General features: G+C 41.0%; 2 protein-coding genes across 2 annotated transcripts; both read right to left on the bottom strand.

The window, feature by feature from the left end:
- On the bottom strand, window positions 1-3,261 carry LOC125040758 (degenerin del-1-like). The gene is made up of 6 exons (XM_047635467.1): window positions 3,161-3,261; window positions 2,741-2,948; window positions 2,271-2,363; window positions 1,633-1,741; window positions 1,291-1,379; window positions 1-1,020 (listed from the first exon to the last, which is right to left on the bottom strand). The coding sequence occupies exons 2-6, from the start codon at window positions 2,862-2,864 to the stop codon at window positions 872-874; spliced, it is 564 nt and encodes a 187-aa protein (XP_047491423.1). The 5' UTR covers window positions 2,865-2,948; window positions 3,161-3,261; the 3' UTR covers window positions 1-871.
- A 2,989-nt stretch (window positions 3,262-6,250) lies between these two features.
- LOC125040841 lies at window positions 6,251-10,729 on the bottom strand. The gene is made up of 6 exons (XM_047635599.1): window positions 9,602-10,729; window positions 9,167-9,268; window positions 7,822-7,985; window positions 7,371-7,551; window positions 6,896-6,946; window positions 6,251-6,713 (listed from the first exon to the last, which is right to left on the bottom strand). Exons 1-6 carry the CDS (start codon window positions 9,940-9,942, stop codon window positions 6,452-6,454), a joined length of 1,101 nt encoding a protein of 366 aa, XP_047491555.1. The 5' UTR covers window positions 9,943-10,729; the 3' UTR covers window positions 6,251-6,451.
- Window positions 10,730-14,341: the final 3,612 nt, after the last annotated feature.

Below are 14,341 nucleotides of genomic sequence, written 5' to 3'. Positions count from 1 at the left end.
ATAACTTTGTACCTTTAATGGGTTCCTAACTTATACAATTGAATTTCCTCGTCTACTGACGAGTCCAAATTCTCCCCTTGGAGAGTACGGAGAGTTGCAGAACCTTGCCTCATCTACTTCGTATGGCCACACGGAATTCAGTACTGTTTTAACCGAAATTAAGAAAATCTACCGAAGATAAATCCTCACAAACGACCACGTTCGACGACAGTTAGTACTGATTAGGAATGCCGATAAATTACCATTCCGATGCTACTACCATAAAAGTCTGGCAGTTGACAGTGTATTAGACATACAAATGTAGACACTTGCATATAACTAAGTAAAGAGAAATCCACACATATAAAAACAATACATACATTCAATTCAGTGGAACAATAGTAGCCATATTGCTGTATACACCTCTAGAATACGAACTAATGTCTGTTCTTAGCCATAAACATTATAATTCACTAGCTTGTAGGCTTGCCACAGCGACCTTCTTGTCTGATACAATAAACATTTACAGTAAGGGTAAAAAAAATATATTCTGGGTGAATATTTATTCATCAGGTCTTATATTTCCTACGATATATCCTGATAAAATTATTCAAATAATGATATTGAAGAAGGTTAAGTTGTACGGTTAAGTCTGATAAGAATTTATGCAGTTTATAATGTAGTGCTTATATTAATATCCCATTTGAACGAATTAGCTTGGAAAATGGCAGGCCCAAATCAGTGTTCTAACATGAAATAGATAAATTAATAGATTAAAAACTAACGTAATGTATAGTACATGCTTTCTTAAAGGTAGTGACCACTAGAGACACTGTATAATAGAAAATAAACAGCTGTGACTAAAAGTAATATATCACAATAATATAGCATGTTACGTATTGTTGCCACACAGTTTATTCATGAGAGCCTTCACGCCTCGAGTCATTAGGACACGCAGGACGTAACACACGGTGAATATAAGTTCGACCAGAGTGATGAAAGAGGCACCCATGAAGAGCCCCATCTGCCCGCCAAGGTCACCTGGAAGGATAGCAGAAAGGTACATTGCGTTTAATTATATGAGGTCGAGTACACGAAGGAGAGGTTATGGGATGAAAAAGGGGTCTAGAGAACATAATCTTTGGTTGAGATATATGGCGACAGGATTGCGTACGAAAGGCAGAAATGTCACTGTGACAGTTGTGTCTCATGATAGCGTTATACCTATATCAACTTTTAGAAATGTTTATATAAGTAATAAAGGCACGGTTATATTTAACAATTAAGAGGTTGTGTTTGATCGATACATACTGAACCATGTAATGAAAGTTGGGATACGTTCGTAGTACTCCGTGAAGCCCAGTTCGGTGTAGTAGATGTTCACCATGGAGAGGGTTATGCTGTGAGATTATGAATAAGATGTTTAATCATACATTTTTTTATCGTTATATGGAAAGTAGGGAAACAACATTCTTAGAATGCAGAATACAATACAATAGAAATGAAACACACCTGTAGATTTGTAACTTCGGTTAATACAAGACATATTGTTTTGAATAAAAAAGAAATGAGTTTTACATATGTTATCTACGGAGAGAATGAGAGAAAAATACAGAGAGAGTAGCAAAGCAAGAGCCAGAGAGAGAAAATTACTTAGGAGGAAGCAGTCGGTTGTCAATGATGCTTTGTACTCCATTCTCCATGAGAGTAGTGTAGCTCAGTTGCTGGTTGATTGTCGTAGTAAAGCACAATTTTCCGAAATCTGTAAAAACAAAAGATAAATCTGTTACGTTATTCCCGATGCACAATGGTATGTGTACAGCGTTAGTTCGGTAACAGGAATATGTGTTTCTCCTTTTTTCTCGTTCTTATTTTTGTTATTATTATTGTTTTCATTATTACTATTGTAGTTGTTTCGTTATCATTATTGTTATTGTTGTTATTATTATTATTATCTTTATTATTATTATCATTATTATTATTGTTGTTATTATTATTATTATTATTATTATTATTATTATTATTATTATTATTATTATTATTATTACTGTTATCATTATCATTATTGTTATTATTATTATTATTATTATTATTATTATTATTATTATTATTATTACTGTTATCATTATCATTATTGTTATTATTATTATTATTATTATTATTATTATTATTATTATTATTATTATTATTATTATACTCTTCGCCTTTCCCTTATTATAACATTTTAAATCATTTTTTCCCGCTTTCTTCCTTTCTTCACCTCCTCCACTTTCTTTTCACATGCACCCTACCTTCTTCCATTTGGCTCAAGTGATTCTGAACACAGTCCATCATCTTGTCATTTATTTTACTTTGGTAGAGTGTTATCTCAGGCGTGCACGCACCTGGAAATTATGAGACTGTTGTTAAAAGCTGTTCGAGAATTATTCAAGAGGATATAACAATATACTGATTGTATGTGATACCTCCCTTACAGTTTCATATGAATGCATACTTTATCTCTTATAAAATCACTGTGTGTTCATTTCAGAGGAGACGCATAAGAAGAAAGAGGGGGGAAGGGAGGTTAGTAGGAATGAAGGTTAGTAAGGAGAGAGAGAGAGAGAGAGAGAGAGAGAGAGAGAGAGAGAGAGAGAGAGAGAGAGAGAGAGAGAGAGAGAGAGAGAGAGAGAGAGAGAGAGAGAGAGAGAGAGAGAGACTCATTTAAGAACTTATCACGAAAAAATGATCAATTGTAATTTACGAAAACCGTATCACTCACTAGTTGTATCATTGGTGAACATGAACGGGATGGCCGAGCAGTTGAAGAAATGGTTAAGGCAGTCTCGATAAAGCAAAGAGAAGTATTGGTTACTCCCCGTATAAGCTCGCTCCTCCTCGCTCATGGCCCAGAACTTTTCCTCGCTCACACAACGAGGACTGGGGTTGGGCCACAGCCAGTCGTCCAGGTACACATCTGTGTGGTCGATCTGAGAAATACGTGTCAGTTGTGTGTTCGCGTGAGAGAGATGCGTATATGTGATAACATGTGCGATGCAACATTGTGAGTTCGATTCGTTGAAGTACTGAAAGTCAGCCTGGACACGGCGATGCGTGCTTTACATATTTACACATTTTATCTCCCTCTTTCACACTCCTAAATCCTCTTTCATCCTCAGAAGACCATCCGTCCCGTCCTTACATTAGTCACGTCAAGAGCGACGGAGGCTGCGGTGTTGGGCGCAATCCGGACGGCCTGGATGTTGGCGGCCACAGCGGGCGAGCTGGCGAAGTTGGAGAGCGACGACACACACACACACACACACACACACACACACACACACACACACACACACACACACACACACACACACACACACACACACACACACACACACACACACACACACACACACACACACACACACACACACACACACACACACACACACACACACACACACACACACACACACACACACACACACACACACACACACACACACACACACACACACACACACACACACACACACACACACACACACACACACACACACACACACACACACACACACACACACACACACACACACACACACACACACACACACACACACACACACACACACACACACACACACACACACACACACACACACACACACACACACACACACACACACACACACACACACACACACACACACACACACACACACACACACACACACACACACACACACACACACACACACACACACACACACACACACACACACACACACACACACACACACACACACACACACACACACACACACACACACACACACACACACACACACACACACACACACACACACACACACACACACACACACACACACACACACACACACACACACACACACACACACACACACACACACACACACACACACACACACACACACACACACACACACACACACACACACACACACACACACACACACACACACACACACACACACACACACACACACACACACACACACACACACACACACACACACACACACACACACACACACACACACACACACACACACACACACACACACACACACACACACACACACACACACACACACACACACACACACACACACACACACACACACACACACACACACACACACACACACACACACACACACACACACACACACACACACACACACACACACACACACACACACACACACACACACACACACACACACACACACACACACACACACACACACACACACACACACACACACACACACACACACACACACACACACACACACACACACACACACACACACACACACACACACACACACACACACACACACACACACACACACACACACACACACACACACACACACACACACACACACACACACACACACACACACACACACACACACACACACACACACACACACACACACACACACACACACACACACACACACACACACACACACACACACACACACACACACACACACACACACACACACACACACACACACACACACACACACACACACACACACACACACACACACACACACACACACACACACACACACACACACACACACACACACACACACACACACACACACACACACACACACACACACACACACACACACACACACACACACACACACACACACACACACACACACACACACACACACACACACACACACACACACACACACACACACACACACACACACACACACACACACACACACACACACACACACACACACACACACACACACACACACACACACACACACACACACACACACACACACACACACACACACACACACACACACACACACACACACACACACACACACACACACACACACACACACACACACACACACACACACACACACACACACACACACACACACACACACACACACACACACACACACACACACACACACACACACACACACACACACACACACACACACACACACACACACACACACACACACACACACACACACACACACACACACACACACACACACACACACACACACACACACACACACACACACACACACACACACACACACACACACACACACACACACACACACACACACACACACACACACACACACACACACACACACACACACACACACACACACACACACACACACACACACACACACACACACACACACACACACACACACACACACACACACACACACACACACACACACACACACACACACACACACACACACACACACACACACACACACACACACACACACACACACACACACACACACACACACACACACACACACACACACACACACACACACACACACACACACACACACACACACACACACACACACACACACACACACACACACACACACACACACACACACACACACACACACACACACACACACACACACACACACACACACACACACACACACACACACACACACACACACACACACACACACACACACACACACACACACACACACACACACACACACACACACACACACACACACACACACACACACACACACACACACACACACACACACACACACACACACACACACACACACACACACACACACACACACACACACACACACACACACACACACACACACACACACACACACACACACACACACACACACACACACACACACACACACACACACACACACACACACACACACACACACACACACACACACACACACACACACACACACACACACACACACACACACACACACACACACACACACACACACACACACACACACACACACACACACACACACACACACACACACACACACACACACACACACACACACACACACACACACACACACACACACACACACACACACACACACACACACACACACACACACACACACACACACACACACACACACACACACACACACACACACACACACACACACACACACACACACACACACACACACACACACACACACACACACACACACACACACACACACACACACACACACACACACACACACACACACACACACACACACACACACACACACACACACACACACACACACACACACACACACACACACACACACACACACACACACACACACACACACACACACACACACACACACACACACACACACACACACACTATGGGTGAAACTGAATCTAATTATGATAAGAGACTGTGAGTCTAATGCTGTAATTACAATTGTGTCTAATGAACAAAATATGTCTGATAAAATCACTGGAGGTGAAACAAAACGTACAGTGAAATCAAGCACTCCAAACTTTAGCTTGGCTCAAAGCAGTTACTCCCGTATATCTCCTTCTACCCAGTTCTCATTCCTTCCCTTACTTATTTCAATTTCCTGGCAACTCTTTCGGGAACATCGCGTTTATTTCCACTGGCAAAAATATTAAATGTCATCAAAAAGGGTAAAAAGAAAAGAGAACACCCACCCATGTACTCTTGAAGGGCGACATCGAAGAGAATCCTATAGCCTCCTACCAGTCCCGCAATAGTCTGGTTGAGTCTCAAGCCATTCTGGTTGAGTGTGGTGAAGCAGACGCCTAGTGTGGTGATGGTAGGCCTCAACACCGTCTGGCAGCACAGGGAACTACAGCAAGAGGTAATGAGTATTAATTGAACTAAATGATAAGGGGAAAATGCGTGGCTGAATGTGCCGGGTCATACTTTCTTGTACTTAACAAAATATCTAAAACATGGCAACAACAACGTAATATTTTATCCTTTCTGAGATTATCTGTGTTTTGCGGAACTAAGATAAAAAGCTCTTACCTACTCAGGCTCTGAGACGCCGAGTAGCATCCTTTCACCAATTCCTCACATCTGGTGATTGAGCAGGTGTAAAGTGATGTGAAGTTATCGCCGTTATCATTTTTTTTATCATTAATAATCAACTTTGAGACTATACAGTATATTCAGCATAACTTCACTGAAGATAGGTAAGTTGGAAACTTGTAGTGCCAGTAGGAAGGGAATTCTGTCTTACGAATATTAAGAAAAAATAAGCATGTGGGAAGCGATAAGAGAATGTTGAAAACTCAAACAGAAACAACACGGAAAAAAAAAAAAAAAAAAAAAAAAAAAAAAAGGCCAGGTGATGATCTCATTGCCTCAAGTTTCAAAATGCCTTATCACTTCGGGCTGCGTAACTATTAAACATTCGAAACGTCTTCTAAAGGACTTCAATCAATTAACAGGCAAGACACTGGAGGACTCTTACAAGGAACTGCCACAGCCAACGACTTACTCTGGGGAAAGCATTGTTATCAGTTCCTCGAGCGTGACTTTGTGCATTTCCAGGTATTCCCGAAGTTCATCCTTTAACAATATTATCCTTTTGGGGTCACGACTCAACACTGGGCTGATGACCTCTGTTCCGCGGACCGCCAGGAGGAGGTAGGATGCCAGGGTCTTGCTCACATTGTACTCTGTGGGGGAAGAAGAAAGTGGTGTAATGGCTGACTGTGGTTTCTGCGTCCGATGTATTGCTCAGAAAAGAAAAAAAAAAGATGGTGAATGTGGTTAATATGCAGAACAGACGCACCCATGCACGCACGCACGCACACACACACACACACACACACACACACACACACACACACACACACACACACACACACACACACACACACACACACACATATGCAGGAGAGAGAGGAGGGAGAAAAAAGGTCCAACAAGACTGAGACGACTCTTACTCTCCATCTTGCTTTTCCAGAATCCCGACAAAGTGCAGATGGTCATGTCGGGGAGGCGGATTCCCGTGCTCTGGTTGTTCCTGTAGGTCACCTCCGTGTAGGGTCGCTTTGTAACGAAGGCAGCGTAGGTGGCGTCGTAGCCTACTGACAACAAGGCCCCAAGGCTACGCAGGAGGAGCGAAGAAATAAAAAAAGGGGTGTCAGAATTAGAAAGTAAAAATAATTCGTCATCAGCAACATAAAAGAAATATCAAAATTAAAAAGCAATATGATAATGATAATAATAATAATAATAATAATAATAATAAATGGCCAGCTACATAAAAAGTGTCTAACTTAAAAGTAAAAAAAAAAAAAAAGAATCGGCAAAGTAAATGAAAAAAGTTTTCAAAATCGTCATCAACAAAGTAAAAGAAAATTCTAAAAGTACCATTAATGTTACTGCCATTATCCTCAATTCTTACACTGACATTATAGTTATCAACTTCATTATGATTACTAGTATCAGTAAAATTGTATATGTATCATGTCATTTTATCATCATTATCATTATAATAACTTCCTAAAATCATCGGCCTCATGATATATATTAAAAGAGACAAATGAATGCGTCTCACGTTCAGATAAGAAATTAATATTGTCTGAACAGATATCTAGATACTATTTATATAAACATGAACTTACAGTATGGTTGCTGATAAACGATGGGATTTGATTCCATTTTTGCTAGCAATATATTCTATATATTTTTAAAACTCACTTATGAACGAAAAATCAGTAATTTGTCTTACCGAGGAAAATTGTTCATTGAGGGAATCATTTCACGGTTTTATTCTGTTTAGAGTAATGCATTTTTTTCCCCCATTTGTCAAACAAAAGTCAGCTCTCAAAACAGATCTGTGTCACTGATAGTCTATATACTCGTTTTTATTGACGTAAAACAAACGAAATAACCTTTGCATACCTTTACACTGATCATTTCTCAAGGAACACAATGATAGGTACTACAACGCTGTGGAACAATCTTTTGAGTTATGATAGAGAGTTAATGTAACTTCAAACTTTATTTTTGCCTGGGCTATTTGGAAAGTGATCCATTTTATCCTTTCTCTTCTCTCTTTCGTCTCGTTTATTCCTTCCTCATGAATTCTTTCCTTTGTTGGTACCTTTGGTTTTGTACCACTTCTTACGTATATATATATATATATATATATATATATATATATATATATATATATATATATGGATAGGTGAATAGTTCAAGAACCACCTATAGCCACAAAATAAAAGTGAAATAAAAGTAACAGCAAACCCAGAAAGGCCTCAGCCGCGAGTGTCGCCCCACCTGACAAAAGTCACGACGACCCAGAATATCCTCATAATGATGTGTATGTCATTTTCTACCACGTGACTGAAGCCGTGGGCTGTCGTCTTCTGACAGAACTCTCTGAAATCATCATAGATATCGCAGTTAATACACTCGCTAAAATGGAACAATTGTGTGTGTGTGTGTGTGTGTGTGTGTGTGTGTGTGTGTGTGTGTGTGTGTGTGTGTGTGTGTGTGTGTGTGTGTGTGTGTTTGCGTGTGCGTGTGTGTTTGCGTGTTATTCAGTGTGGTTAATTAAAACAGTAAAAATGGACCATTTATTTACTGAATTCCTGAATGTGATTTGCAGTATGTCAAAAGGCTAAATAACTTTCTAAGAATATTTTGTTTCCAGACGCAAACTTTTCGCTTCAAAAGATGCACACATAATTCAGCAACATAAGACGAACTAACCTAAGCGTCTCCCTGGCGCCCTTTGTCAGTCCTGAAGCTTGAACCATCAGCTTCTCACGGGTCTCCGTAAGCTTGGTCAGTGTGATTTTTCTCTGGAGTACTTTTTCTGGCTTGGGTTTTTCATTCCCCTGCGAAAGTTTCAGCTTGGAGTCACCGTGTTTGATGGCAGGTCTGCTTGTCACCTTCGTATCCGGTGGTGTTTGAGGGACGATTTGATTGCTGTTTGGTTGGGATTTCGTGTTTTCTTTCAAGTTACGTGGTCTCATCACGATGCCACAGTCGAGTTTCGAGTTGTTGAGGCTTAGGGCGTTATTATCGTCGCTGCTCGAAGGATACATCATCTCATACGACGGCGGGTCCTCGTCGAAAGCCAGTCGATCCTGAACACACAAACTGGCAGTTCTCGTGAGGATACGATTCGCATATCGACTGTCCCTACCGTCACGTTCTGGCGGAAGTCCGACTTCTTCTGTTTCCTTTGTCGTCAGCCATGGTTCCTCCGGCTGTCTTATGCAGTTCGATAAGGAAGGAAATACCGTATCATCGGGTTGGTAAGTCTACAAGTCACAGCACATGAAGCACAAACTAACAGCCATCGCCAGAGTAGCGTTTTTGTGTCTCATTCCTATGTTCATCGCAGGAATAATGTGCCACACCATTCCCTCCGTCCACGACAGAGTAGGGCCGATTCTCTTATATAGCCTTGATAACATCAAGAGTGCATGACGTCACGATTTTTTTTTTCTGCACTGGAACATGTTTTTTTTGACATCTTGTTCCGGGTCGCACTTTTTTCCCCCTTAAAACAATTTAAAATGTGAAATGGTAACTTGCGATTTAATCTTAATCTTTATTACCGAAATCAAGTATCACTAATAATCAAATAATAATTTAATAACTATTATCATTGTTAAAAAGGGACACCAGGGTTCGGATTGAAATCTATTAATCGTTATTATTTTGAAGTGAAGCAAAAAATCGGCGAAATATTACCCAATAACACTCCTTAGACTATGTGGCATGTGTGTTTACCTCTCAGCGAGACACGCTCGATCATACCTCATAAAACCCCGTCTCATAAACTCATAAATAAGACCAACAACTCGGAACCTTTGTTGTCGGATATAGTTCGTAAGAAATTTCGGAAGAGAGAGAGAGAGAGAGAGAGAGAGAGAGAGAGAGAGAGAGAGAGAGAGAGAGAGAGAGAGAGAGAGAGAGAGAGAGAGAGAGAGAGAGAGAGAGAGGGGGGGGGGAGGGAGGGAGGGAGGGAGAGAGACACAGAGAGAGAGAGAGAGATAGGGAGAGAAGGGGGGGTTAGAAACACAGACAGGCATACAGAAATATTTTTTGTACATCACCAGTACCCTTCAGTAATTGATAAACGTATATTCAGACACTGCTCTGTATTTCCTAAAAATAATATAGTTCCTTAAACTAAACTCATACAAATACAGTTAAAGTAGCCGATACGTCCTCCTGGGGCAGTGGAAAGGGGGTGATAAGGATACGACAGGATGACAGTAGGAGCAGTTAATAATTTGTTTTTTTTTTTTGTTTTTTACAAAACTTCTGAGTAAATTAGTTTACTAGATTAACAGTGAAATACTTGGTCGTGTTTAATCTTGTTGCTTTCAGTTTGAAGCATACTAAAATAGAAAAAATTAAAAAGAGTGTGGTCGTATGTGTGTATGAGGGGGACGCTAGGAATCCACCTGTAAGCCAAGGTGGCGCCAGCCTGAAAAGGTTTGGGAACCATCTAGTTCAAGCTATAACAATCGTAATATCAAATGATTTGCATTATCATCACTATACGTTACAGATGCCTTTCATAATGTTCGGCAAAAAGTATATGACATATCTCACAAGTCACAATGAAGTAAAATGCAGTTTATTCTTTAAACAAAAGCGAAATTAAATCAAAGCATTTAATAATCAGAATCAAACGTATTATGCATGATGCACGGACATCGACAGACCAGTCAATTGCCCACTTATCACGAACTCAGTGTTTATGACCCCACGGCGGATGATAGAGCCCGTGATGACCTTGCGGTAAGATAACGGGGCGGCTGATCCAAATAACAAACGGCCGACATGTATGTCTTGGTGTTCACGCGGGCTCTGATACGCTCTGGCGGGCAGGTGGGGGCGGGGGGCGGCGACTGCATTTTCTCTCTCTTTTCTTTGGTTCGATTGCTTATTTTGTGTGTGTAATTTTCCGACTTGTTGGTTTCCTCTGATCGTTGTTATTCTCGTATAATCAAATTTTGTTTCAGTTGAACGAGAGGAAGGCGGTTAATTAGGAACTTAAATGAATTGTCAAAGTATTGGTTTGACAGATATTAACATTTGCTTCTAAATAAGGTGACAGGCGACCTGTTTTAAAAACGTCGTGACACCGAGTTCCCTCAGCCCAACAGGCAACACACAAAACTTTCTTTATCTACTATGCTATGATCGCAACAAACGCAGGTATGCAAAACTTACATAGCCTAAGATTTCCAGGGATGGTGTAAGCCTAGAATTTAGCTAAATAAGTTAGTAATCGCGGTTTCCAAAAGTACAAAAACAGGTACGTAGACAATTCCAGACCTTGATATCAAGAGGAATGTCACAACAGCAGATGTTTGGGAATGAAGTGGACCGTCTACGTCTGCTTCTAGGTTGGTTTATGCTGAAGTTTAGGTAATTATGGATATTGTCAGGGTTCTGGGAATGGCATTGAGTACTTGGTAATTTGTACGTCGTTTAGGCGCTGGTACACATTACTTGGAAGCTGTTTTTTTAACTGATCAATCTTTAGAAATACCAAGAGGAACTGCCGACGATTTTCATTATTTATGGTTACCCTCAGGTGGATAGATAGATTAAATAATGACACTGAAAAATTATATAGATAAAATAAAATGGGACATACGTCTGGTACTAGGGCATTAACTGTTCAAGAGTTGCAAAGCGTGTACAGCCATAAATTGTCTGACAAAATGGTGGTTTGCACAAAATGGTAGTTGAACTCGATGGAGAGATGCATCATCGAATACCATCACACGCGCACACACACACACACACACACACACACACACACACACACACACACACACACACACACACACACACACACACACACACACACACACACACACACACACACACGTGTGTGTGTGTGTGTGTGTGTGTGAGAAATGAAGAAAATGAGAGAGAGAGAGAGAGAGAGAGAGAGAGAGAGAGAGAGAGAGAGAGAGAGAGAGAGAGAGAGAGAGAGAGAGAGAGAGAGAGAGAGAGAGAGAGAGAGAGAGAGAGAGAGAGAGCAAGAGCAGCCATGCGCAGTCATGCGTATGCACCCTTATGATGATGATGATGATTGGTAGCAATGGACTGTCCTAAAGAGGATAACCTCGACATTATCTCATAATATCATAGAGGTTCCTACTTTGCGGGATGCATATCAGTAGGCTAAAGGGAAAGACTCTCTGTCTCCCTATGGTGTGTATGTGTGGACGGGCTCATACTTTTGACCAGTTCAATTTGTACCGTTCTACGCTCTACTAATCTGTCCTTGAGAATCTCATTTACTGGCCATTCAGTTTAAAATTATGAATCTCTTCTGAATCAGTCCTTTCCTACATTTTTCAATAGGTACACGTTGTCACTGGTAAGTGTGAAGCAAGACGTCTATAAATGCCCAGGGGTATGTATGACACCTCCTTCACTCTGGGATGCTTGGACTCAGGAATCCCACGACAGTCCCTGCCTTGGGTGACAATGTATTATCAAATACCCATGAACACAGATTTTCCCCTGTCTACAAGACCAGTACAAGTAGAGTGGTTGGTCCCATCTGGGAAGTGATTGCAGCAATGATTATCAACACCTATTCATCCAAAAGACTCGGGCTTTTTTCGGCCAGTGAAGGGCATATGGAGAGAACTTGTTTCCATAACTTGCAATTTATCTTTTGAATTAAGGTTGTGTCATCTAGTAACATAGACACTGCAGGCTAGATAATTTGTTCCATATGATGATTTTGAATACAATGACTAGACTAGGAATGAATACAAGGACTAGACTAGGGAACCCAGTCAGTTTAATTTTGTGTTGCTAAGGACAGAAGAGTAATACTATAAGCAGTAGCAGGTCTGATAATCCCTGGTCAACACAAATTCTCTGTTGTGATCAGTCTATTTTAATAGAAGGGGGGGGGGTAAAAATAATGCAGGCTTCAAATTCATTTAACACTATATTAGTCTCTTGACAGTGTATTATAATCTCTGCATAAAATAGTCTGTATGTACATATATATTGGAACATTTGTTAAAAATATTTTACTTTGGAAGACAATATACTGCCATTATAAAAAATTATATGAAAACAATATTTACATACATATATCCAAACTGTCATAGTGCATGCCATTTTCACAAAAAATGCAGTGACAAAAAAAATCATTCAGTTGAAACATGATATAGACACACACAAATGTGTGGTGTGGTGCGGTGTGGTGTAATGTAGTGTAGTGTAGTGTAGTGTGGTGTGGTGTGGTGTGGTGTAGTTTAGTGTAGTGTAGTGTAGTGTGGTATGGTGTGGGTGTGTTATGTATCTATACATACATATGTATATATATGTATTTATGTATGTATATATACATATATATATATTTATATTGTATGAATATATGTATGTCTATATATAAACCTATATATGTATGTATGTATGTATGTATGTATGTATGTATGTATGTAT

Source organism: Penaeus chinensis, chromosome 29 (assembly GCF_019202785.1).
Source record: "Penaeus chinensis breed Huanghai No. 1 chromosome 29, ASM1920278v2, whole genome shotgun sequence".
NCBI classification, from domain to species: domain Eukaryota; kingdom Metazoa; phylum Arthropoda; class Malacostraca; order Decapoda; family Penaeidae; genus Penaeus; species Penaeus chinensis.
This window is presented reverse-complemented; position numbering and strand designations above follow the sequence as displayed.

What these genes read in the sequence shown, in the direction of transcription:
- LOC125040758 (XM_047635467.1), bottom strand. Translation starts at nt 2,864, where the DNA reads ATGAGCGAGGAGGAGCGAGCTTATACGGGGAGTAACCAATACTTCTCT. An exon ending in CTTGAGCCAAATGGAAGAAG is followed by an intron (nt 1,742 to 2,270) that starts GTAGGGTGCATG and finishes TTGTTTTTACAG; the next exon opens with ATTTCGGAAAATTGTGCTTT. An exon ending in AACCGACTGCTTCCTCCTAA is followed by an intron (nt 1,380 to 1,632) that starts GTAATTTTCTCT and finishes ATAATCTCACAG; the next exon opens with CATAACCCTCTCCATGGTGA.
- LOC125040841 (XM_047635599.1), bottom strand. Translation starts at nt 9,942, where the DNA reads ATGATGTATCCTTCGAGCAGCGACGATAATAACGCCCTAAGCCTCAAC. An exon ending in GGCGCCAGGGAGACGCTTAG is followed by an intron (nt 9,269 to 9,601) that starts GTTAGTTCGTCT and finishes TGATGATTTCAG; the next exon opens with AGAGTTCTGTCAGAAGACGA. An exon ending in ATAACAATGCTTTCCCCAGA is followed by an intron (nt 6,947 to 7,370) that starts GTAAGTCGTTGG and finishes CTCAATCACCAG; the next exon opens with ATGTGAGGAATTGGTGAAAG.